The sequence below is a fragment of the Carassius gibelio genome, chromosome A8 (genome assembly GCF_023724105.1).
Source record: "Carassius gibelio isolate Cgi1373 ecotype wild population from Czech Republic chromosome A8, carGib1.2-hapl.c, whole genome shotgun sequence".
In the NCBI taxonomy this organism is placed as follows: domain Eukaryota; kingdom Metazoa; phylum Chordata; class Actinopteri; order Cypriniformes; family Cyprinidae; genus Carassius; species Carassius gibelio.
In genome coordinates, this window is record NC_068378.1 from 11270623 (window position 1) to 11292844 (window position 22222).

Genomic DNA, 22222 nt, shown 5'->3' on the forward strand with positions numbered 1-22222 from the left:
GTAAAACTCTAAACTCTGAAAAGAAGATTGAACAGTTGCTCATTTACAGAGATCTCTCCTGAAGATATATGTCTTAATATTATGCTGGTGCTGCATTTGGTGGCTCATTGGAGGATGTACATCATCTCACCCAAACCTGCACTGGTTTGTTTTGCACTTCAATCTTAAAATTAAATGTCATTCTTTGTACACCATAGAATTCCCAATGCTCTTTCCATGGGAAGCAGGCCACTGTCCAGATCTAAGTATTTCACATCAGTAGCTCATTCCTCTTCAGGAATTGGTGAAAGTACAGCTCTGCTATTACTAGTCCATTTTGTCAAATGGAACCCTCAATTACAAAGCATTCTGGTGTCTCTTGCAAGAATGGCTGCTTGTTCTTCAATTGCCACTGATTTAAGGCAATCAAAATTGTACAAATTCTTCATGAATGTCTGAGATGGCTGTGGCTCAGAGTGCTCATGAAGTTAATGCTGTTTCTGATGGAAAAAAAAATGTGATCAGAATATACACAGTGCATTGAAGTCTGTTGCGTATGGGTCTGCAGTCAGGGAGCCCATGTTGACCCCTGTCCAGCGCCGAAAGCACCAGCAGTGGGCATGTGAGCATAAGACCTGGACTACGGAGCGGTGGAAGAAGGTGACCTGGTCTGATGAATCACGATTTCTTTTACATCATGTGGATGGCTGGGTGTGTGTGCGTCACTTACCTGGGGAACACATGAAACCAGGATCCACTATGGGAAGAAGGCAAGCTGGCGTAGGTAGTGTGATGTTTTGGGCAATGTTCTGCTGGGAAATCTTGGATCCTGCCATCCATGTGGATGTTACTTTGACATGTGACATCTACCAAAGCACTGTTGTAGACAATGTACACCCTTCCATGGAAACGGTATTCCCTGTTGGCTGTGGCCTTTTCCAGCAGGATAATGCACCCAGCCAAAAAGCAAAAATGGTTCAAGAATGGTTTGAGGAGAACAATGAGCTTGAGATGTTAACTTGGCCTCCAAATTCCCCAGATCTCAATCCAGTCAAGCATCTGTGGGATGTGCTGAACAAATAAGTCTGATCCATGGAGGACCCACCTCACAAATTACAGGACTTCTCTGCTAACATCTATGTGGAGTCCATGCCTCGAAGGGTCAGGGCCGCTGTTTTGAAAGAAAAAGGGGTATTTTATTCAGAAAACAACATAGATGACATATAAAATGTTTAAACTGAGAAAATGTATCATTTTAAGGGAAAAAAGTTGATTTTAAATTTCATGGCATCAACACATCTCAAACGTCTCAAACGTCTGGGGACTGAGCAGACAAGTTGCTCAAGTTTAGGAATAGGAATGTTGTCCCATTCTTGTCTAATACAGGCTTCTAGTTGCTCAACTGCCTTAGGTCTTCTTTGTCACATCTTCCTCTTTATGATGCGCCAAATGTTTTTTATTGGTGAAAGATCTGGACTGCAGGCTTGCCATTTCAGTACCTGAATCCTTCTTCTACGCAGCCATGATGTTGGAATTGATGCAGTATGTGGTCTGGCATTGTCATGTTGGAAAGTGCAAGGTCTTCCCTGAAAGAGACGACGTCTGGATGGGAGCATATGTTGTTCTAGAACTTGGATATACCTTTCAGCATTGATGGTGCCTTTCCAGATGTGTAAGCTGCCCATGCCTCACGCACTCATGCAACCCCATACCATCAGAGATGCAGGCTTCTTAACTGAGCGCTAATAACAACTTGGGTTGTCCTTGTCCTCTTTAGTCCGGATGACATTGCGTCCCAGTTTTCCAAAAAGAACTGCAAATTTTGGTTCATCTGACCACAGAACAGTTTTCCACTCTGCCACAGTCCATTTTAAATGAGCCTTGGGCCAGAGAATATACGCCTGGATGATGTTAAGATATGGCTTCTTTTTTACCTATAGAGCATTTATTACAGTCTGTATTATGTTTAAATCAAGTTTTCACTTTCTGCAGTGACAGCAACAAGAAGTTGGAAGTTGAGATTTAGAGAAGCCACTGTGTCTCTGTCAGACATCCTCACCTCCACAGCCTTACAGTTAAAACTTAGAAGAAAAGTACAACAAAAGAGTGACAACAGAGGAAAATCAGAGCACTGACACTAAAGAGAAGAAGAAAAAAGAAAATAATCCACAGGAAGAAGGGAGGACATTATCTTTGTATCAGAGAAACAGTCTAATGGAGAAGGAACAGAAGAGCAAACAACTGTGGTGGAAAACTTGACAAAGAAAAAGTATAAAATTAGATGATGGCGGAAAGGATTGTGAATAAATAAATAAAAGTTTTATTTAAAGTAAAAGACCTCAGTCATGGTAGTGCCATATTTAATTTTTGACTAGAATGAAAACGAGACTGTGAGTGATCAAGAGTCGTGTTCAGCTGATGAAGTCTTTCTGAGAAAAAAAAAATAGACAAGAACCACACACATTAAATACATCAATAAAGTGTTTATTTTGCCAATTTACTATTTTCTATACTTTTTATTCATATTAATCAGTCTTACCAATTGACCAGACAAAGAAATCTAGAGATGACATTTCTATTTTTGCAGTGATTTATTGCAGTCACACAATATGAAACCTAAAATTGTAATTATATACATGCTAATGTTCACATTAGATTCCATTTTGAATTGTACTCCGTTCTTTTATGGAGCATAATTTAAAAGTTTTGAAAGGATGGATTTGAAAGTTTTTCTTTTTCCTCCTCAGTGTGGGTAAGCAGCAGGTAGCAATGTGGCAGTTTTGAATTTTATTTATATCTATATATATATATATATATATATATATATATGCACCAGCTCTCTGTGGGATTTCCATCAGTAGTTGAAGCTATTGTGCAGGAGAGACCATATGTGTAGGGATGTAAGGGTCTATATCTCCAGGTGGAGAGGAGAGCAGGTGAGAAGGATGAGGGTCACTCGTCTGAGGGTAGAGATCCAAACTGCCTGAAGACACTGGAAATGTTATTAACAAAGAATCAGTGATGGTAAATGGTTTTATACCAGTATCACCTGAATACAGCTAGATTAAGCACAAGGTCTGAGAGGGTCTGTACCTGGCTCTGGTGAAGTGGATTGCAGATGTAAAGACTCCTCTTCAATAGGAGTTTCAGAGTGAGCTTCAGGATCTGAGGTGAGAATCTGATGGAGAGAAAATGATAGAGCACTTTAAAGAGTTGCTGTAGATTCAAGTTGTTTTACCAGAGGATTGAAGAGTTGTCTTGAAATTTCTAAAATACTTTTTTGCTTTGAAATGCTGTGATAATTAGATTAAAGATAGATATATACCTTTTTGTCTATTGATCATTTTTACACTATGGAATATATTTTGTAACAGGATATTTATTTACATGTTCACATGGCAAAAGTTGTTATGGGTAAATTCATTTACTGCAGCTTCATGCTAACGCAAAATAAATATGATCTGCATTCTTCAGACTTCCATTTTTCAGTGCTTACAGTTTTGGCACATTGTTTTCACCATTAGACGGTCAAAAGCACTGCAAGCCTGTAAACGTGATTTACAAGCGAAAACAATTGATTGATTGTGTAGAACCAATCTGTATCAGTGGCGAAGCTACGGGTGGGTCCAGGTGAGCAATGCCCCACCCATTTTCAGCTGTGGCCCACCCAGTGAGAAGCTAGTAATTTTACAGATAAATGTTATCATAAGATAATAATTAAAAATATATAGTTTCAATATAACTTCGTATATGTGCTTTAAAATATATTTAACATGAGTTTTCATGGTCGATTGCAGGCAGTTTATTAATCTTCCCTCTTCCTATAGGTGCTTACCATACGTTTGTCAAAATAATGATTGGTCAATTTCGGTAAGTCCCACCCACAATTATGTTAAACGACGTGAGGGCTCGAGTGTTTGAAAATAGTGTTAAATTTGAAAGGTGAATTTGAAATAGTGAAACAATGTCACAGATCCGTCAGGCTCATTCCCCAGCCAGTCACAGCGCACCCCATCTTCAGAGTATTAATCACCGGCACCTGTTTGTAATTCACTCACCAATCAGCCACCATATATAATAACACACCTTAGCTTCATTAACCATAGGATCTCGTGACTACACAGTGGAAACTACCTCTGGTTCAGCTACTAGCATCGACTACATTGACTTACCTGTCTACTTATCTACTCTCCTCTTCTCCAGCGAATATCTCCTCCGAAATCCTTCCAAGGAAATAGCCTTGTTGGCGATGGCCGAGGTGGTCATGCAGGGCTTGGATGCATGCACTGTATGGCCCTTAAAGCTGAGGGCAGTTGCTGGGCACAGATGCGAGGCGATTGCTTCTTCTGGGGGGGTTTGGAGTATCCACTTTCGTCAGCGCCATCAACGGTGATTATAGCTGCTGCATTAGAAGGGTTCACCCATACCGAGTAGTGGGCTCATCCATTTTGGTGAGCTCATCTTGGACGGCTGGCAAGAACGGGGCTGGGCGCTGGTGGGAGGATTGCTGGCAGGTCTCAGGCAGGAACCATTTGACCAATAGGCCATGGGTGGGCTCATCCAGATCCGACCACTTGAGGCCCAGACCCTCCATGGCCTTTGCGAGGACGTGGATTAGCTCGGCATCTGGCTTTGGCCCTGGCACCTGAGGGGGAGGGGCTGCTGTTGGGCTCCTCGCCGGAATCACCCTTCATTTGCGGGATGATCCTCATTTGCGAAGCACACCTGCGTGAGAGGACACAGGGAGGGTGGGGCACACAGGCAGTGAGCCGACATGACTTACATTTACGCGCTTAAGCGTATAACAGCTTACACTGGTAACTCATCAATGGACATTCCTCGTTAGTATAGGCTATATTTTTTCACACTTTTCTCATTCTCACTAATTTTATTTTCATATGAATGAACCTCTGAAGGGCACTTATTGTCTTCAGAAAAGTTTCGATTGGATTTTCATTTTACCTGATAAACTATCATTTATGAGCTGAGCTGATTTGTTTACAGTGGGGAAACCATAATATATTTCTGACATTCCAAAAGCACCTCCTACTGGCAGAGAATGAATGTGCATTTTCAATAATCCTGTCTGCAGTTTTTCTTCAGTCCAATGTGAAAATTCACCCACATAAATCAGTTTTAAATAATATAATAAATTATACTTCCGACTCATCCCATTTCATGGTTTAAAGGTTAAGTTGTGAGGTTTATCATTTTATAATTAATTTAGTTCTACAGGCATACCCACGGTGGGGCAGCGTGGTGGAACAGACAGCCCCGGCATGGGAGGCATAGCATCCCTTAGTGGGGGCGGAGTGCAGGCAATCGTCTGACTCCAAGTAGCAAAGAGGACATGAGAAGGGCGAAGCGTTCTCGGGCCGGCTTTGCATGGAAACTGGAAGGGGAGAGGAGAATGAGAGCGGCGAGGAAACACGTCGGCAACTGTCGTTCGTGGCCTCTTGGGACCCGGAGGTAGAGGAAACAGCTCTTTTAGTGAAGGTTTGGGTACCATTGGGCCGCAGGGCCAGTGGCGGAACAAAAAGAAAATGAGAACAAAGGATTCTCCCCCGGCCCTCCTCCGGGGGAAGGAGTGGTCCTGCTACCATCTCCTGACGAGCTGACGTCTCCAACTCCAGGTCGCCCATCTAAGGAACGCCGCTTGGCCTGGCGTTTGGCAGGCTTAGGTGCAGAGACGGATTGCGCCACCCTTCTGTGGCCATCTTCTTGCTGCGGCCGGGGTGAAGGCTGCTGCTGTGGCCGAGCGGGAGTGGAGGAGGCCGCAGGGGGGGGCCCTCGGCAACGAGCAGGCTGAGGCGGCTGCGCTGGGGGCGGGGTGGAGGCAGCAGTGGGCCGACGTGGTAGGATGTGTCTGATGGCCTCAGACTGCCTCTGGGCAGTAGAGAACTGCTGGGCAAAGCTCTCTACCGCCAAACAGGCCATCCTGGGAGACCGGGGAGTTGAGGAGCTGAGCCCGATCAGAGTCCCTCATGTCTGCCAGGTTCTGCCATAGGTGGCGCTCCTGGACCACCAAAGTGGACATCACTTGACCCAAGGAGCGCGCAGTGTCCTTGGTCGCCCGTAGAGCGAGGTGGGTAGCAGTGCGCGCCTCCTGCAAAACCCCTGGGTCAGTACTGCCCTCGTGCAGCTGCCGGAGTAGCTTGGCCTAATAGACCTGAAGTGAGGCCATGGCATGCAGGGCAGAAGCGGCCTGGCCCGCAGCTCTGTAAGCCTGTTTCAATAAAGAAAGCAATAACTTTCCTTTCAATTGTTAAATTAGCCACGTTCACTGCTTTGCATGTGCTGCCCCACCCCTCCCCCCGGTTAAAAAGTTAAGGCTCAGGATTTTTTTTTTTTGCTTTAACCCCTGGTGTCAAAAGTGTAAAGCGCAGAAAAATTGAAGTCTGAAGAATGCAAATCAAATTTATTTTGCGTTAGCATGAAGCTGCAGTTTCACAATACATGAATTACACTTAAGAATAACAGTAAAATGCTGCAAATATTTTTTTCTTGCGCTTGAATCATAATTTACACCTTTACAATGTTTCTCTTGCAGTCTTATGTAAACTTTCACAAATATTACTCTGCACATGCAAATCTTTATGATGTCATTTTACCTTTATAAGCACCTAATCTTAAAATTATGTGCATATAATCATGTCAGTGTGATGAGTTTGCGTTTGGTTCATGCCTGTCGAACAGCTGTGAGGTTAGTCAGTGTCCCAATGCTGTTGCTGTCTGCGATGACCATAGCCTGGGACAGGAGACTGGAGGAGGGGAAAGAGCTCAGGTCTGCTTTGCTGTACACTGAAACACACAATATTACCGCAGAATTTAGGAGAAGTCCACACTATTTTTCTGAAATGAGATATATTAGGTCTGTCCATTTAAAACTCACTGTTCTGGCTGGTTTCTAGAGCATTTCTAGAAGTTTTCAAGTCCACCCGATAACAGTGATGCTAGTCTTGATGCACCAATAATTAATTACTCAGACCTGTAAATAAGAACGTACTGTGGCATGGTAACTGTGTCATTGTTGCCATGAAGGAGCTTGGACCAATGTGACTCTGAAGCTGCTGCACTGTTGGCTGCTGAGGTGAGGTGTGAAGATGCTGCTGAAATGAGATTGGCTGAAGGGTAGTAAAACCTCCCCCTACATTGTTGATGTCTGTCTGTGGTTGAGAGGATGTCAAACCTGCAATAAAAGACATCTGTTATTATAAACCCAATTCCAAAAAAGTTGGGACACTGTACAGATTGTGAATAAAAACAGAATGCAATGGTGTGGAAGTTTCAGATTTTAATATTTTATTCAGAATACAACATAGATGACATATCAAATGTTTAAACTTAGAAAATGTATCATTTTAAAGGAGAAATAAGTTGATATTACATTTCATGGCATCAACACATCTCAAAAAAGTTGGGACAAGGCCATGTTTACCACTGTGTGGCATCCCCTCTTCTTTTTAAAACAGTCTGCAAATGTCTGGGGACTGAGCAGACAAGTGGCTCAAGTTTAGGAATAGGAATGTTGTCCCATTCTTGTCTAACACAGACTTCTATTTGCTCAACTGTCTTAGGTCTTCTTTGTCACATCTTACTCTTTATGTTTTCTATGGGTGAAAGATCTGGACTGCAGGCTGGACATTTCAGTACCAGGATCCTTCTTCTATGCAGCCATGATGTTGTAACTGATGCAGTATGTGGTCTAGCATTGTCATGTTGGAAAATGAAAGGTCTTCCCTGAAAGAGAAAACATCTGGTTCACGAGTTCACCCTTACATCTAATCTGAATGCAAATAGTAGGCATATTTTGGCGTGCCGTCCTGGGGGAGGGGTCCAGGCCCGGAGCATAGCCCGAACCCAAAATAACTCCCCCTGTCCCTAATTTGGGATAAATAGATTAGAAGTGAGGACTTGGGGTGGAGGAGGGATGCCGAAAAACTGTCGTGGGACAGGAGGTAGGAAGACTGGACATATATACGCTTGTGTGCTATTTAAGATGTTTAGCTAAACGAGATGCACCGGTGCCAAATTGGATGATTATCTGATCGTGCTTCTCCCAAATTTTGTTAATAAAACCACATTTCACGAGTTCACCCTTACATCTAATCTGAAGGCAAATAGTAGGCATATTTTGACGTGCTGTCCTGGGGGAGGGGTCCAGGCCCGGAGCATAGCCCGAACCCAAAATAACTCCCCTAAATATTTGTTGTCCCCCAAAATATGCGTGTTGGGAAGAAAATGCAGAGCGACCGGGAGAGACTGTGCAGTGTTAGACGAGAGCTGCGGCTCGCAACGTCTTACCGGCAAGCCCTCCGTGCCGCTTATGAGAGGAGCACGATGCTGTATATCAAGAAATGAGGGACTCTTGCTGCCTCCAAAGGGAGCTGCGGCTCTGCTGCACCGGAAGGGAGAGTCCCTCTTGCGGCTGAGTATGAGGCACGGTTTGTTGCATCTGATGGAGGGCTCTCACTGCGACTGAAGAGAGCCGCCATCGAGTATGCAACATAACTTGGACGGGGGGTTCACACTGCGACCGAAGGGAGCCGTGGGTCTGCTGCACCAGAAGGGAGAGCCCCGTCAGATGCTGAATAGGCAATGAGATTCGAGCCGTGGTTTGGCGCGTCGGATGAAGGGCTCCTAATGCAACTGAAGGGAGCCAGCGGCTGTACCCCATCGGGAGGGAGATCCCTAGCCATCGTTGAGCATACAACATAACTCAGATGGGGGGTTTACACTGCGACCGAAGGGAGCTGTGGGTCTGCTGCCAGGGCCGGATTAACCATACGGGCAACTGGGCAATTGCCCAGGGGCCCAAGACCTCTAAAGGGCCCAAGGCAGCAAGGGCACGAGCAAAATACTGTATCTGGTAATCTCCCGCTTTATATTAAACAAACTGTCAACACGGGAATTTGCGGTGCACAGAGAGACGCTGCGCTGCCTATGACTTTGAACGTGAGTTGAGAGCGGTTGAGAGTCAGTCTCATGCTGCCTGACCAATGAAGAGAGAGCCCCAAGTTAAGACCCTCTCCTCATTGGTCAGTCCACATGAGGTGGGTCAAATGTTACGCTGGAGTGGGTTACGTCAGGCGTTGCTACAACAGAAAAAAATCTGACATGGAGAGGCTAAGTGGGAGCGCGAAGCGGAAATTAAAAAAGGAAAAAGGACATCAGAAAAGCAGAAAATGTAAAGTTTATACCGAAAATAGGTAATTTCTTCACTCCTGTTAATGTTGCCGACAGTTCTGTTAAGTCAGCTTCCGTCAACGACGAGGACAACTCAGCTAGCAAGGACTTTTCTACACCGCCAGCTTATGTTTACAGCCCGGAGAGCGAAGAGCATTTCAAATTCAAACATGCCCTTCGTCGTTATTTAGGACCAAAATTATGTGTTTTGCCAGATTATGTAGCATTTATTTCTGTCTTGTCTTCTTCAGAAAAATTGACAGATTTCTAAATGTTTATGTAGCACTCAAATGTTTAACTGGTTAATTGTGCTGTGAAAGGTTGTTGTTCTATTTTAAAACAAGTTAAAATGAGCTTTTAGGATAAAAATGTTTATGAGCAGATAATAGTGATACTGCATTTTATTTATTAATTTTTTCCTTGAGGTGTCAGTTTCATTAAAATGCTGTAAAATGTTGTGGAGGGATAAATGGCAGATTTCAAATTGTTTGTGTTGGACTAATAACTTGATTGCCTTGTTGAATTCTGAGAAAACAGGGTCACCCTGTCAGGGTGATTTCTGCTTAAAATGAGCTGAGGACCAAATTGTTTCTTGTTGTGTTGTCTGTGGTCTTCTGTTATAGCTCTATCAATTCAATACATTTCTATTGGGAATAAATGTTGTTAAATAAACAATGGTTTGAAAGTGGTTGCTCATTTATTCATTTTTGTGAAAATGGAGGATATTTCCCTCCCTCTCAATGTAGTGGGTCAATTTTACCAGATTATAAAGATGCTGATGTGTTTTGTTTTCATAGCATCATATGTGAGTGAATGTCTTTGATAGGGGACATAGTACTGCATTTGTAGTCCTATGAGCATTTAAATATTTGTAAATCAAAATACACCTGGTGACAGTTAGAATTTGAAGTATTGAGTATATTTACTGTATATTAAAGTAATATATTCTCTATATGACCATATTATGGTGATCCTGGGGTCATGATGATGGGGCCCTTGAATATTGTTGCCCAGGGTACAACAAAGTGTTAATCTGGCCCTGTCTGCTGCACCGGAAGAGGAGCCCTAGTCCGATGCTAAGAAGGCAAAGAGAAGCGACTGTTGGAGGGACTCCTGCTGCATCCGAAGGGAGCTGCGACTCTGCTGCACCGGAAGGGGGAGTCCCCCATTGCGGGTTTATGGAGGCACAGTTTTTTGCCTCGGAGGGTTCTCCCAGCTTCCGTAGGGGGTTCGCAACTCTGCAGCGGGAGTGCTGCCCCGGAGGGGAGAGCCCTGATTGACGCTAACTGGAATACGACTGTTGGAGGGACTTTTGCTGCGTCCGAGGGGGCTGCGGCTCTGCTGCACCGAAAAGGCGAGTCCCCCTTGTGATGCGAGGCATGGTTTGATGCGTCTGATGGAGGGCTCTCACTGCGACCGAAGGGAGCCAGCAGCTCTATTCAACCGGGTGCGAGAACCCTGTCCGCCCTTGAGCATGCAACATAACTAAGACGGGGGGTTCACCCTGCGACCGAATGGAACCGTGGGTCAGCTGCACCGGAAGGGAGACCCCCATCAGATGCAAAATAGGCAAGAAGATTCGAGGCACGGTTTGATGCATCGGATGGAGGGCTCCTGCTGCGACCGAAGGGAGCCAGTGGCTCTATTCCCCCGGGAGGGAGATCCCTGTCTGCCGTTGAGCATGCAACATAACTCAGACGGGGGGTTCACCCTGCGACCGAAGGGAGCCGTGGGTCTGCTGCACTGGTAGGGGAGCCCCGTCCGATGCAGAGTAGGCAAGAAGACGTGACAGATGGAGGGACTCTCGCTGTGTCCGAAGGGAGCTGCGGCTCTGCTGCACTGGAAGGGAGAGTCCTCCTTGTGACTGTGTACGAGGTGCGACTTTGATGCATCAGATGGAGGGCTGTCACAACGACCGAAGGGGGCCTGTGGTTCTGCTGCACCGGGCGGCAGAACCCCGTCCACCGCTGACCGCGCAGCACAACTCAATGACGGACGAAGGGCTCACGCTGCGACTGGAAGGAGCCACTGCCCTACTGCACCGGAAGGGAGAGCCCTGTCCGATGCTGAATGGCAAGGAGATTGTAACGACGGCTAAAAGGCCTTTACTTTGGCCGAAGAAACAATAATTGACTGTGATGGGAAGGAGAGGCTTTTTATTTTTATTTATTTTATTTTTTTTATTATTTTTTTAATTTTTTTAATTTTTTTATTTTAATAATTATCTATTTATTTATTTATATATATCTATATAATATATTTTAGAATACTATATATATATATATATATATATATATATATAGTTTTATTTTATTTTATTTGCATTAACAAATCATATACTTATAATTATTTATCAGCTGATCAGGGCTGCATGGGCTGCCTTTATGTGACTTTGATTGTACCTGATGTAACTTTTGAAAGGTTCTGATGACCAACGACCCAGAGCCTGAATTTTGGGAGAGTCCTTTCTGAGCTGCTGTAGTTGCTGCCCCAATGCAGAATGAGAGGCTGGAAAAATTTTCTGCGTGAAAGCCTGATTGCGTAAGGATGAGCTTTAAATGTTTTTGGAACGTGTAACGGGATGATTGGAGTCGTCGACAAAGAGAGGGTCTAGTGCGGATTTAGATTGGGCGTTCCTGAACTGTGCACGGTCGCTTCGTTATTGCAGTATACTAAAATGGTTCTTGACGTCCAATTTTTTCCCCATAGAAAGGCTGCGACGACTAAGGGGTAGAGTTCGAACAGCGCGGAGGATTGGGGAGACTCGATCATCTGGATCACGGAGATGCGAACCAACGGCCTTGATAAAATCCCCCGAAACCGACGGTCGGTAAATAATTGGATGTAGTCGGGGAGAAACACCAGATCGCTGTAGAAAAAAGTTAAGCCGTTCCATTGTCTGAGGAAGGTGATCCATAAACTGAGTTCATTGCGACATGCCTGGTTTATATTAATTTGATTATCTAAGGCATGCACGGAGGATGCGAGTGCGAGAAGATGAGATATGAAAGGGCGGCCTTGCGGGATTATGCGCATTGCAAAGTTAAGATGTCCGAGCAAAGAGAGGAGATCGTGCTTTGAACAACTTTGGCACTCTGCCAAGGAAGAAGCCACTAAAATTATTCTGTCGATTTTTTCCTTTGGCAGAGAGGCCTGGAATTTGATTGAATCCAGGTTAATACCTAAGAATTCAATTAAATGGGTTGGTCCCAAGGATTTCTCGTGCGCATATGGGGATTCCTAGCTCTGAGAAAACCCTGTGGACAGTTGTGATCTTTTCGGCTGGAATTGCATCGGGAGGTGAAATGATAAGAAAGTCGTCGAGCAGGTGGATTAGGTGAGGAATTGAATAGTTATTAGAAAGAATCCAGCAGATTTCCTCTGATAACATATCGGAAATTTTTGGGCTGCTTTTACATCCGAAAGTAAGGCGTACAGAGAAATAAAAATTCCCACGCCAGCGTATCCCGAAAAGATGCCATGAATCTGGGTGGATAGGCATCACTTTGAAAGCAGAAGTGATGTCTACTTTAGCCAGCCATGCACTGCGACCTACATTTTTTATCATGGTGATCGCTTGATCAATGTCGATTGTATCGATGGTAATGCAGAGAATATTCTTCGAGGGGTATGAGGCTATTTATGCTGGGAAATGGGAAATTACGTGGGGCTGAGAGAATTACGTGAGGCTGAGAAAATTTCCTGGTAGCCAGTCCGATAGGGCTGATTCGAAATTCTTTGAAGGGGGGGCATCGAAGGGCCCGATCATGAAGCCTGACTCGACTTCTTTTTTGATTAATTTATCTACTGTATCTGGTTCTTCGAGTGCGGATTGAAGATTTTTGCAAATAATGTTCTGTGAGATTGGGCATGTAGTGCCGGGATTGAATCCCTGTTTGAGGCCAGATAGAAGAAAATTGGTAAAATTTTTGTCTGGGTGGTGTGAAAGTTCAGAGGAAAGATGAGAAATATTAATCGGAGTCGATAAGTAGTTTCTAGATTTTTTATTGGTAGCTTTCATGACTGGGCATACTGTACGAGCGTGAGCTCCACCACAGTAATTACAGACATGGAGAAACTTGCATTGCTGTCTCACGCAATTTCCTCTGTTGAAATTACCGCAGACCTGTTGGTTACCCATGGCTGAGAAGGATTCTCTATTTGATGATGGATGGGTGGTAGCCGGACGTGGAACGTAGCTGGTTGACTTGATTTGCGTCGGTTCTGGGCAGGGAATAATAGCTGGATTAATTTGAGGGCATGAGATGGTCGAGTGAGCTACTGACCTGCAGACTGCGCATGATATATTGCGACAGCTAAAAAATATGCGGCTGTGAAGATCAGCATCCAGGGTGCCCCAATAGGGGCATTGATTCCACTGGGCAACACGTACTGCACATTTGGCTGAAAATAGCTTGTGGTAAGTGTAAAAATGGGTTCTGCCATAAGACAGCGCGAGTTCCGCGACTATAGCCAGATAGTCATTGAGTTTGCGCCGTCTATAGGGAAAAGCAGAGCAGATTACCTCCGTATAGCGGCTAAATGCGATCGTGAATTCGGAAAAAGAAAGGGGACAGGATGAACTGTGAGAAAAAAAGACTTCAAATTTTGATTCGTCTGACCACAGAGCAATTTTCCATTTTGCCACAGTCCATTTTAAATGAGCCTTGGCCCAGAGAAGACGCCTGTGCTTCTGGATCATGTTTAGATATGGCTTCTTTTTTGACCTATAGAGTTTAAGCCAGGAATGGCGAATGGCATGGTGGATTGTGTCCACCGACAATGTCTTCTGGAAGTATTCCTTAGCCCATGTTGTGATTTCCATTAGAGTAGCATTCCTGTATGTGATGCAGTGCCGTCTAAGGGCCCGAAGATCACAGGCATCCAGTATGGTTTTCCAGCCTTGACCCTTACGCACAGAGATTGTTCCACATTCTCTGAATCTTTGGATGATATTATATACTGTAAATGATGATAACTTCAAACTCTTTGCAATTTTTCTCTGAGAAACTTTCTGATATTGCTCCACTATTTTCAGAGATGTATAGTAACGAAGTAGAACTACTTAACTACTGTACTTAAGTACTAAAAGGCGGTATCTGTACTTTACTGGAGTATTATTTTTTTCTCCTACTTCCACTTTTACTTCGGTACATATTTTCGCTGAGTTTAATACTTTTACTCCGATATTTTTTTTATGTGCTGCATCGTTACTCGTTACAATTATAATAATGTTACGAATCATTCCATTACAAATCACTGCCAGAACTGTAGATGGCAGATTTGATGAAGCTGGCACATCATTGAGCGAATCAAGCGATTAAGAAGACTGCGCATGCTGACTGAACTGCTGTGAAGAGAGAAATGAACACCGAGCGGAGCCAGATAATGACTCGTTCACGAGTCAAGAACCGGTTGCATCGGTTCTCGGATGACCAGTAACGTTAGTTCTTTCTGACAGTTCGATTCAATAAACCAGTTGAAGAAAACAGTTCACCGATTCTTTTGCGCTCGATGCATTTAATGCACCTGGGCTCATAACATTAACACAGAATTAGTTCAGAATCAATCACCAAAAGAATCAGTTCAGTTCAGACGCTATGTGTGTCGGTTTGCTTCACGATAAATCACACATGCGCAGTATCACCAGCTCATCGGTTCACGAATCAGACGCGTCTGACAGAAACGGTTCTTGACTCGTGAACGAGTCATTATCTGGCTCGGCTCGGTGTTCATCTTCAGCTCTCTCTTCACAGCAGTTCAGTCAGGGTACTGTTTGAGTCAATGAATTACTCCGGGATATTGGTTTGTTTTAACTCAGAGGGAGTGTCAGACACATTAAACAAGTTAACAGCTTAATTCATCTGTGGATTAATGCGTATTGGAGACGCGAACTGTTTAAAACGATTCAATTCGATTTGGTGAACTGTTTCAAAAAGATCCGGTTACATCGAATGATTCGTTCGCGAACCAGATATCACAAACTGCTTTGTTTTTAACAGTCTTACAACAGACAAGGAAGAGAAGACAATGCTGAATAAAGTCGTAGTTTTTGCTATTTTTGGACCAAAATGTATTTTGGATGCTTCAAAAAATTCTAAATGACCCTCTGATGTCTTACGGGTTTGAAACAACATGAGGGTAAGTTATTAATGACATCATTTTGCAAATTGGGCTAACTAACCCTAGTAACCGTTTTTTGTTTACAAGAAGTTACAGTCAAAGGAATTGTGATTGTCCTTTAGGTTAATCATTTGAAATAGTAAAAACAATATGTTCAAACTTTTGACTACTTTCTTTAATAACTAACGTTACATAACACAATACTTCTACTTTTACTTTCAGTACTTGAGTAGTAGATTTTAAAATAGACTACTTGCAATACTTAAGTACAAAAAATGTTGAATACTTTAGTACTTCTACTTCTACTCAAGTCACTTTTTTGATAGAGCACTTGTACTTTTACTCAAGTATGGGTCTCTAGTACTTTATACATCTTTGACTATTTTTTGTCGCAGCCCTGGGGGAATTGGTGATCCTCTGCCCATCTTGACTTCTGAGAGACACTGCCACTCTGAAATGCCAATTGACCTAATAAGTTGAAAATGTGTCCTCCAGCTGTTCCTTATATGTACGTTTAACTTTTCCGGCCTCTTATTGTTACCTGTCCCAACTTTTTTGGAATGTGTAGCTCTCATGGAATCTAGAATGAGCCAATATTTGGCATGACATTTAAAAATGTCTCACTTTCAACATTTGACATGTTATCTATATTCTAATGTGAATAAAATATAAGTTTATGAGATTTTTTAATTATTCTGTATTTTGCTCACAATTTGTACAGTGTTCCAACTTTTTGGGAATCAGTTTGTATTAATTAGCAGTGTGTTGGTGTTAGGGGCCGTTCACATATCGCGCCTAAAAACGCGTGGAAAACGCTAGGCGCGCCGCTTTCTCTTTCTTTTCCAAAGCGCTCGGGCAGTTGCGCCCCTGAGGCGTCTGCCTTTGCTAGGGGCCGTTCACATATCGTGCCTAAAAACACGTGGAAAACGCTAGGCGTGCCGCTCTTTCCTTCTTTCCAAAGTGCTCGGGCAGAAGCGCTCCTGAGGCGCCTGCCTTTGCTAAGCAACCATGACGTGCTCTCTCCATGAAGATGCGGAAATTTCAGCAAAGGATAAATGGATTTGCAGCACTAAAAATCGCTCGCAGTAGCTCTGCTACTAAATTTATTTCAAAATGGCAATCCATATACAACTATGGTCACCTATTCCTTCATCTTAGCTGAGCTTTCAACGTTGTTATGGGAAAGGATGAAGCTGATTGGTTAGTTCTTGTCACATGACCCACGGTGCGCTTGCGGTATGCTGAAAAGTTTAGATGTTTTTAACTCGATGCAGTGCGGACGCGCCTGGAAAAACGGGCGCGTCGTGACCGCGTCGCTTCCATTATGAGCGCGCATGCCGCGTGCCTACATTGGAAATAACGAACTTGCGCGCGCAAAAGACGCGATATGTGAACGACCCCCTAAGCAACCATGACTTGCTCGCTCCATGAAGACGCGGACATTTCAGCAAATGATAAATGGATTTGCGCAACTAAAAATCGCTCGCAGTACCTCTGCTACTAAATTTATTTCAAAATGGCAATCCATATACAACTATGATCAGCTGTTGCTTCAACGTTCAACGTTCAACGTTGTTACGGGAAAGGATGAAGCTGATTGGTTTGTTCTTGTCACATGACCCGTGGTGCGCTTGCGGCTCTCTGAAAAGTTGAGATGTTTTTAACTCGATGCGGTGGGGACGCGCCTGGAAAAACGGGTGCGTCGCACCGCGTGCGCGTCGTGACCGTGTCGCTTCCATTATGAGCGCGCATGCCGCGCGCCTACATTGGAAATAACGAACTTGCGCGCACAAAAGACGCGATATGTGAACGGCCCCTTAAACTGCATATGCAGATTACTAAATATGCACTGTACCTATGAAGAGTGAGGAGTCCCCTAGACTCATTACACTTGGCAGGGAGGCCATGATCAGTCCTGTAGGGGCAGCAGAGGATCCTGAAACTCCATGCAGGGAAGTGAGAGTACTGACAGGAGGTAAGGAGCCACCGCCAGAAGCCTAAGAGAAAAAAATTAAACAGGTTTCAGCTTCCATTTGCCATGGGGGGGGGGGATGGGGGGGGGTTGTGTTCAGCAGGGAGTGATCACTTAATTCACTAACTCTTCCCTTAATCTCGCTGCTTTATGGTGATATGTGTAAAATACTGTATATGAATCTCACTGATTTGTGATGGTGTGTATCCAGGAGTGTATGGCTGGGATCAAGCTGGACTGGACTGGCTAGACAACCTCTGCCTTCACCACTGGAGCTTCTCACTGTGCCCAGGCTCTCACACACAACTGGCTGACTGTACTTCAGATCTTTAGGATATAAACAAAGAGAAAGGTGGGTAAAACAGGACAGATTTAGGAAGAAATCTAGGGAAACAAATTAAAAATCAACCAACTGGTCATTAAGAGTGTTATTTTATATGCAATAGAATATCAGTTAGAATATGTGTTAGGTATGGGCCTGCTTGACATCATACCTGGTGAAGGACTGGATGGTAGCGTCTGGCCTGTCAAGGGATCTGATTGGCTGCTATAGGGCCCGTCCAGTGCCAGTTTATGGCGAAATGCCTCTTCTTTACGCCGATTCGCAAACCAATTATACACACGAACCTCTGTGACCAAATTAGAGCCCAGGCCAGCCAGCTGAGATGGAGAAACTCCCCTCTGAAGACATTCCGCTCTAAAACACATATACATGCAACAGTTATTACCCACGTCACACCTAAATTTTGGGTTATGGTAACTGGTTCACTCGTTACCTGTTGCACTCCTCCACCAGTCCCTCCCTTTCCTCCTTACTGGGGTTTTTCTGTCGTTCATAGGCCTGGAACAGGATTTGTTGGGATGCTGGGCCCCATTTGAATCGATTCCTTCGTCCCTTTCTCACATCATCCCCAGATTCCTCTCCTGACCCAACACCTCGACTGGCATTAGTGAACTCTGCATTGATCAGGGTGTAATAATCGCTCATTATTATTGTTTATTTCTTAAAGATGCATTAAAACAGAATTTTACGTAAGAGAAATAAGAAATGCTCATACTCACGCTGGCTGATCTCTGCCTGTTTCTTGACGTACCAGCTGTACAGAGCGGCACGCTTTTGATTCTTCATGGGTGTGCCCTTGTTGAGGTGCTGAGAGAGATGGGATTGGTTGAGGCCTGTGGACTCCACCACCTCTCTCTGTGGCAGGTTTTGCTGCTGCATGTAGGTCTTTATCATTTTAGCCACATGCCATGGATCCTCTCTAACACACACCAACACATTAAGACATTAATATACAAATACATTATAATAGGCATATCTGAATATTTCCTAACAAGATCTGATGAAAACACATGAAGAATATGATGTTTATTACTGGATATGTCTCAGGAAATGGTGCCATTTGCGCCTGATAATTTTTATAATTTATTTGTATTAATTGAATAAAGAATCATATTTTGCCCTGATTTTTAAACCCTCAGTGGTTATGACCTTGCAAAGTATGCATAGTCTTCATATTATTTTCATATATTTTTTTCAATTCATATTATATACACTATTCAAAAGTTTGTTGTAAGTTTTTGTTAATAATTTCTTAATAAAAATTATAATTTTATTCAGCAAGGAGGCATTAAATTGATCAAACGTGATGGTAAAGATATTTATAATGTTGCAAAGATGACTATTTCAAATAAATGCTATTCTTCTGAACTCTCTTTTAATAAAAAAAAAATCTAGAAAAAACATTGATTCCACAAAGACATAACTGTTACGGAGTGACAGGAATGAGAGACGTGTGGTTCCATGTCCAAGCTTTTTATTAAAAGACGTCACAAACACAGGCAGGCTCAAAATACCAGCCAACAGGTATGGCATAGGCAAAACACAAGAGCAGTCCAGTAAACAGACGTAGGTCGATCAACAGTGAACAATATACAACAGGGCAAGGAAAAGAAATATAGTCTAGGTACACAGCAATAATCCAGGCAGCGGCAAACAGAGTCCGAATGGCAAAACGAAAGGGGTAATCCGAGATACACAGGCGAGAATCAGAACATGGGAAAACTAAGATTAAACTGAGGAAAGATCCAGCAGGCTCCGTAAAGTAGCTATCAACTAAACAGTGATGAACGCTAAACAATACTAAGCAACTTATCAGGATCTGGGTGGGTGTAGCTTTCAGTGCAATGGATGATGGGAAATGTAGTCCAGGGTATAGTGTAACAGTCTGTGTAGTGTGAGAGTCTGTAGTTTGCGGGTGACCTCTGGTGGTGAGTGAACAGAAGATCATAGACCGGATTCAAGACATTAACATTGGTTATAACAGGAAATGTTTCTTGAGCAGCAAATCAGCATATTGGAATGGAGACCGTGGTAATGATTTGCAATACAGAAATAATTTACATTTGGAAAATATATTGAAATAGAAACATTAATTTTAAATAGTACTAATAAATTGCTCAACAAACAATGCATACTGATAATTAAGTTATGACGTCAGGAACAGAAAAATATCTTTAATATAAGCATAACATTTTAATTTCAAGTAGAATTCAGTTTTCAATACACAAACCCTTTAAAAATGTAATTGTGATTGGCTGCAAAGTGGTTGATATTGGAAAGAAAAAATATATATATATATGAGTACATTATTATAACTTATTAAGTAATATATATATATATTCTAAGTAAGTGATAAAGCATATATTCCATGTTAGAGATAAATGTGTTGTGTGACAGACCATTACTGTGTTAATTATAGCAGTAAACACACATAGTATACTAATATCACTGTAATTACAGTGAAATTACAACATTTGTATTATTATTATTATTAATGTCAGCACATTATACAATTTATTTGTAACATATTGAAGAAAAAAGAAAGTTAAAAAAAAAATTATTAAGACTATTTTTTTCAAAAATGCTATGAGAGAAGGGTGAGGGAAAGAGGTAGGATAAATAATACACAGGTAGAGAGGGTGCAATGTTTACACTGTAAGATAAGGCAAGAGACAAGGGGCCAAAGTCCAGTAAAAGAGTTTGTAAATAATCTTTGTGAATACACACAAACATATCTAAGAGCAACTAATTTCACCTATACAAATCACACATAGATTCCCTTTGATGTTTCAATAAAGTGCAAGTCCATTTATAGCTGTGTTCAAAGAGGCACACACTTAGAAAACAAACATTTCCTCACAACAGCTCTATATTTACAATATCACCACAGTCATGTTTACACAAAACCACACTGAGCGATGGACACTGTGTCTCTCTGTTAATTTTAACCAGTCGATGTAGTTCATTTATTAAAAAGTTTGAAATGGCCAGAGAATAATGAATAGGGTGGGTAATTAGTAACTAAAAAAGGTGGAACCTCCTTTATATTCACCCTATCAGTTGGGAAGCAGAGCATTAGAGAAGAGAGGAAGCCAAAGAAAAGGACTAAAAGAGAGAATACCTGAGATGAGCCAGAGAAGAGAAGATTTAATCAAGAATTTGTGGAGTAAAATATGAAGTTGAGAAGCAGATTTTCAGTTTCTTTAGAAGAACAACATTCGAGGCACTGAAGTCATATAAGATTATCATATCATATTTTTTTTTTTTTTTTTTTTTTTTTTTTTTTTCATTAGTTGGGATTGAGTGATCAGAAAACACCAGGAGACTTACTGTAACAGCTGGTTAACTTCAGCCCTCTGCCTCGCGGCCTCCTCCGGCGGCAGCCTCTCCAGCTCACGGAATTTAGGAGGTGGTAGTCCAGGTCTCCCTCCTCTGAGCTCTCACCATCGGCCCGGTCCATCCTCTAGGCCCGTTCTCGCTCCAGATCTCCCATGGCCTGGATCAGCAGCTCTTTTGACAGCCCTGATCCCAGGAGAGACCACACCAGCTGCTCCTGTAAGGCCGACAGCCGGCCGCTTCGTTCTCCTCCTGCTCTCCTCCCCTCTCCTCCCTCCATCTCTCACGTTTAAGTGGCCGTTTTTTGTGTATATTTTGCTCATAGAAGCTTTGTCCGTGTCACTGAAGCAATTACCAACACACTCTTTGCGTGCAAACAGACTTATACACACACAGCAAAACAATATCACACACGTTCAGTATTCACCTCTGTCTCGGTCATTGAGTTCAGTAGTCTGTCTTCCACATGAACAGTTTTTATTTTCTTTATCCTTTTCTTCTCTTTGTTTTACAGTGTTCGTTAGATACCTGCTGTCCTTTTGTTTCGAAATAGTTTTATTTTTGCTACTTGCTTTTCCTTCATCCCCTCCTCCTTTCCTCCGTCGTTCTCTCTCCCTCTCACTCTCTCTTGGTGAACTTTAGTCTTGGCCTGTGTTGAGGGCAAAGTATAGAGTCTAGCTATTCAGTAAAAATTAACACTACAAGCACATTTAATATTTTTTTTTTCTTTTGTGACACATTTGTTTTATTCATGTTACAGGATCAGATATTCAGTTTTGAACTATGAAAATCTATCATTAAAATATTGTTGTATTTTTAAAACTGTGATATTCTTTAAAAAAAAAAAGTAAAATAAATAATTTATATATTTATTGAAAATTAAATATATTCGAGTGGATCTCAACAAGGGGGCCTAAAACTGACTTGAAATTATAAAAATGTAAATGTCAACGTTAATTTGTGAAAACCATTTGGTAAAATCTTATTTTTATAACATGATTTTAAAGATTTCTAGACCTGAAAATATCATGTAAATTAATTAAATCAACAAAATGCTGTGTACTTTGAACAGCTTTGCGACATTGAGTGAAATCTATTTCTGAAATTTTTGTTTATCATGCGTAAATGTCATTTCCACCAGAATGAATGATATGAGATGTAGTGTAAATGACTTTTGCTCGTGATGAAAAGTTAAAAGACAATTTATTTATTTTTTTTGACGCTTTCAAGGGAATTCATATCTCAAAATGATAGTTTAAAATGCATAACCAATCACAAAGTGA

General features: G+C 42.5%; 1 protein-coding gene across 1 annotated transcript; it reads right to left on the reverse strand.

Annotated features, from left to right (window-relative positions):
• Nucleotides 1-2447: 2447 nt before the first annotated feature.
• On the reverse strand, nucleotides 2448-21845 carry LOC128018447 (hepatocyte nuclear factor 1-alpha). Its single transcript, XM_052603940.1, has 10 exons — nucleotides 20934-21845; nucleotides 18323-18522; nucleotides 18037-18217; nucleotides 17755-17957; nucleotides 17448-17587; nucleotides 17144-17285; nucleotides 6986-7168; nucleotides 6665-6780; nucleotides 3073-3157; nucleotides 2448-2971 (listed from the first exon to the last, which is right to left on the reverse strand). Exons 2-10 carry the CDS (start codon nucleotides 18495-18497, stop codon nucleotides 2847-2849), a joined length of 1350 nt encoding a protein of 449 aa, XP_052459900.1. The 5' UTR covers nucleotides 18498-18522; nucleotides 20934-21845; the 3' UTR covers nucleotides 2448-2846.
• Between the last annotated feature and the right edge of the window lie 377 nt (nucleotides 21846-22222).

Excerpts from the sequence above, each read along its gene's own strand:
- LOC128018447 (XM_052603940.1), bottom strand. The coding sequence starts at position 18,497 with ATGATAAAGACCTACATGCAGCAGCAAAACCTGCCACAGAGAGAGGTG. Across the intron at positions 17,958-18,036 it reads CTGGTGGAGGAGTGCAACAG|AGCGGAATGTCTTCAGAGGG; the intron begins GTAACGAGTGAA and ends TATGTGTTTTAG. Across the intron at positions 2,972-3,072 it reads ATCCACTTCACCAGAGCCAG|TGTCTTCAGGCAGTTTGGAT; the intron begins GTACAGACCCTC and ends TAACATTTCCAG.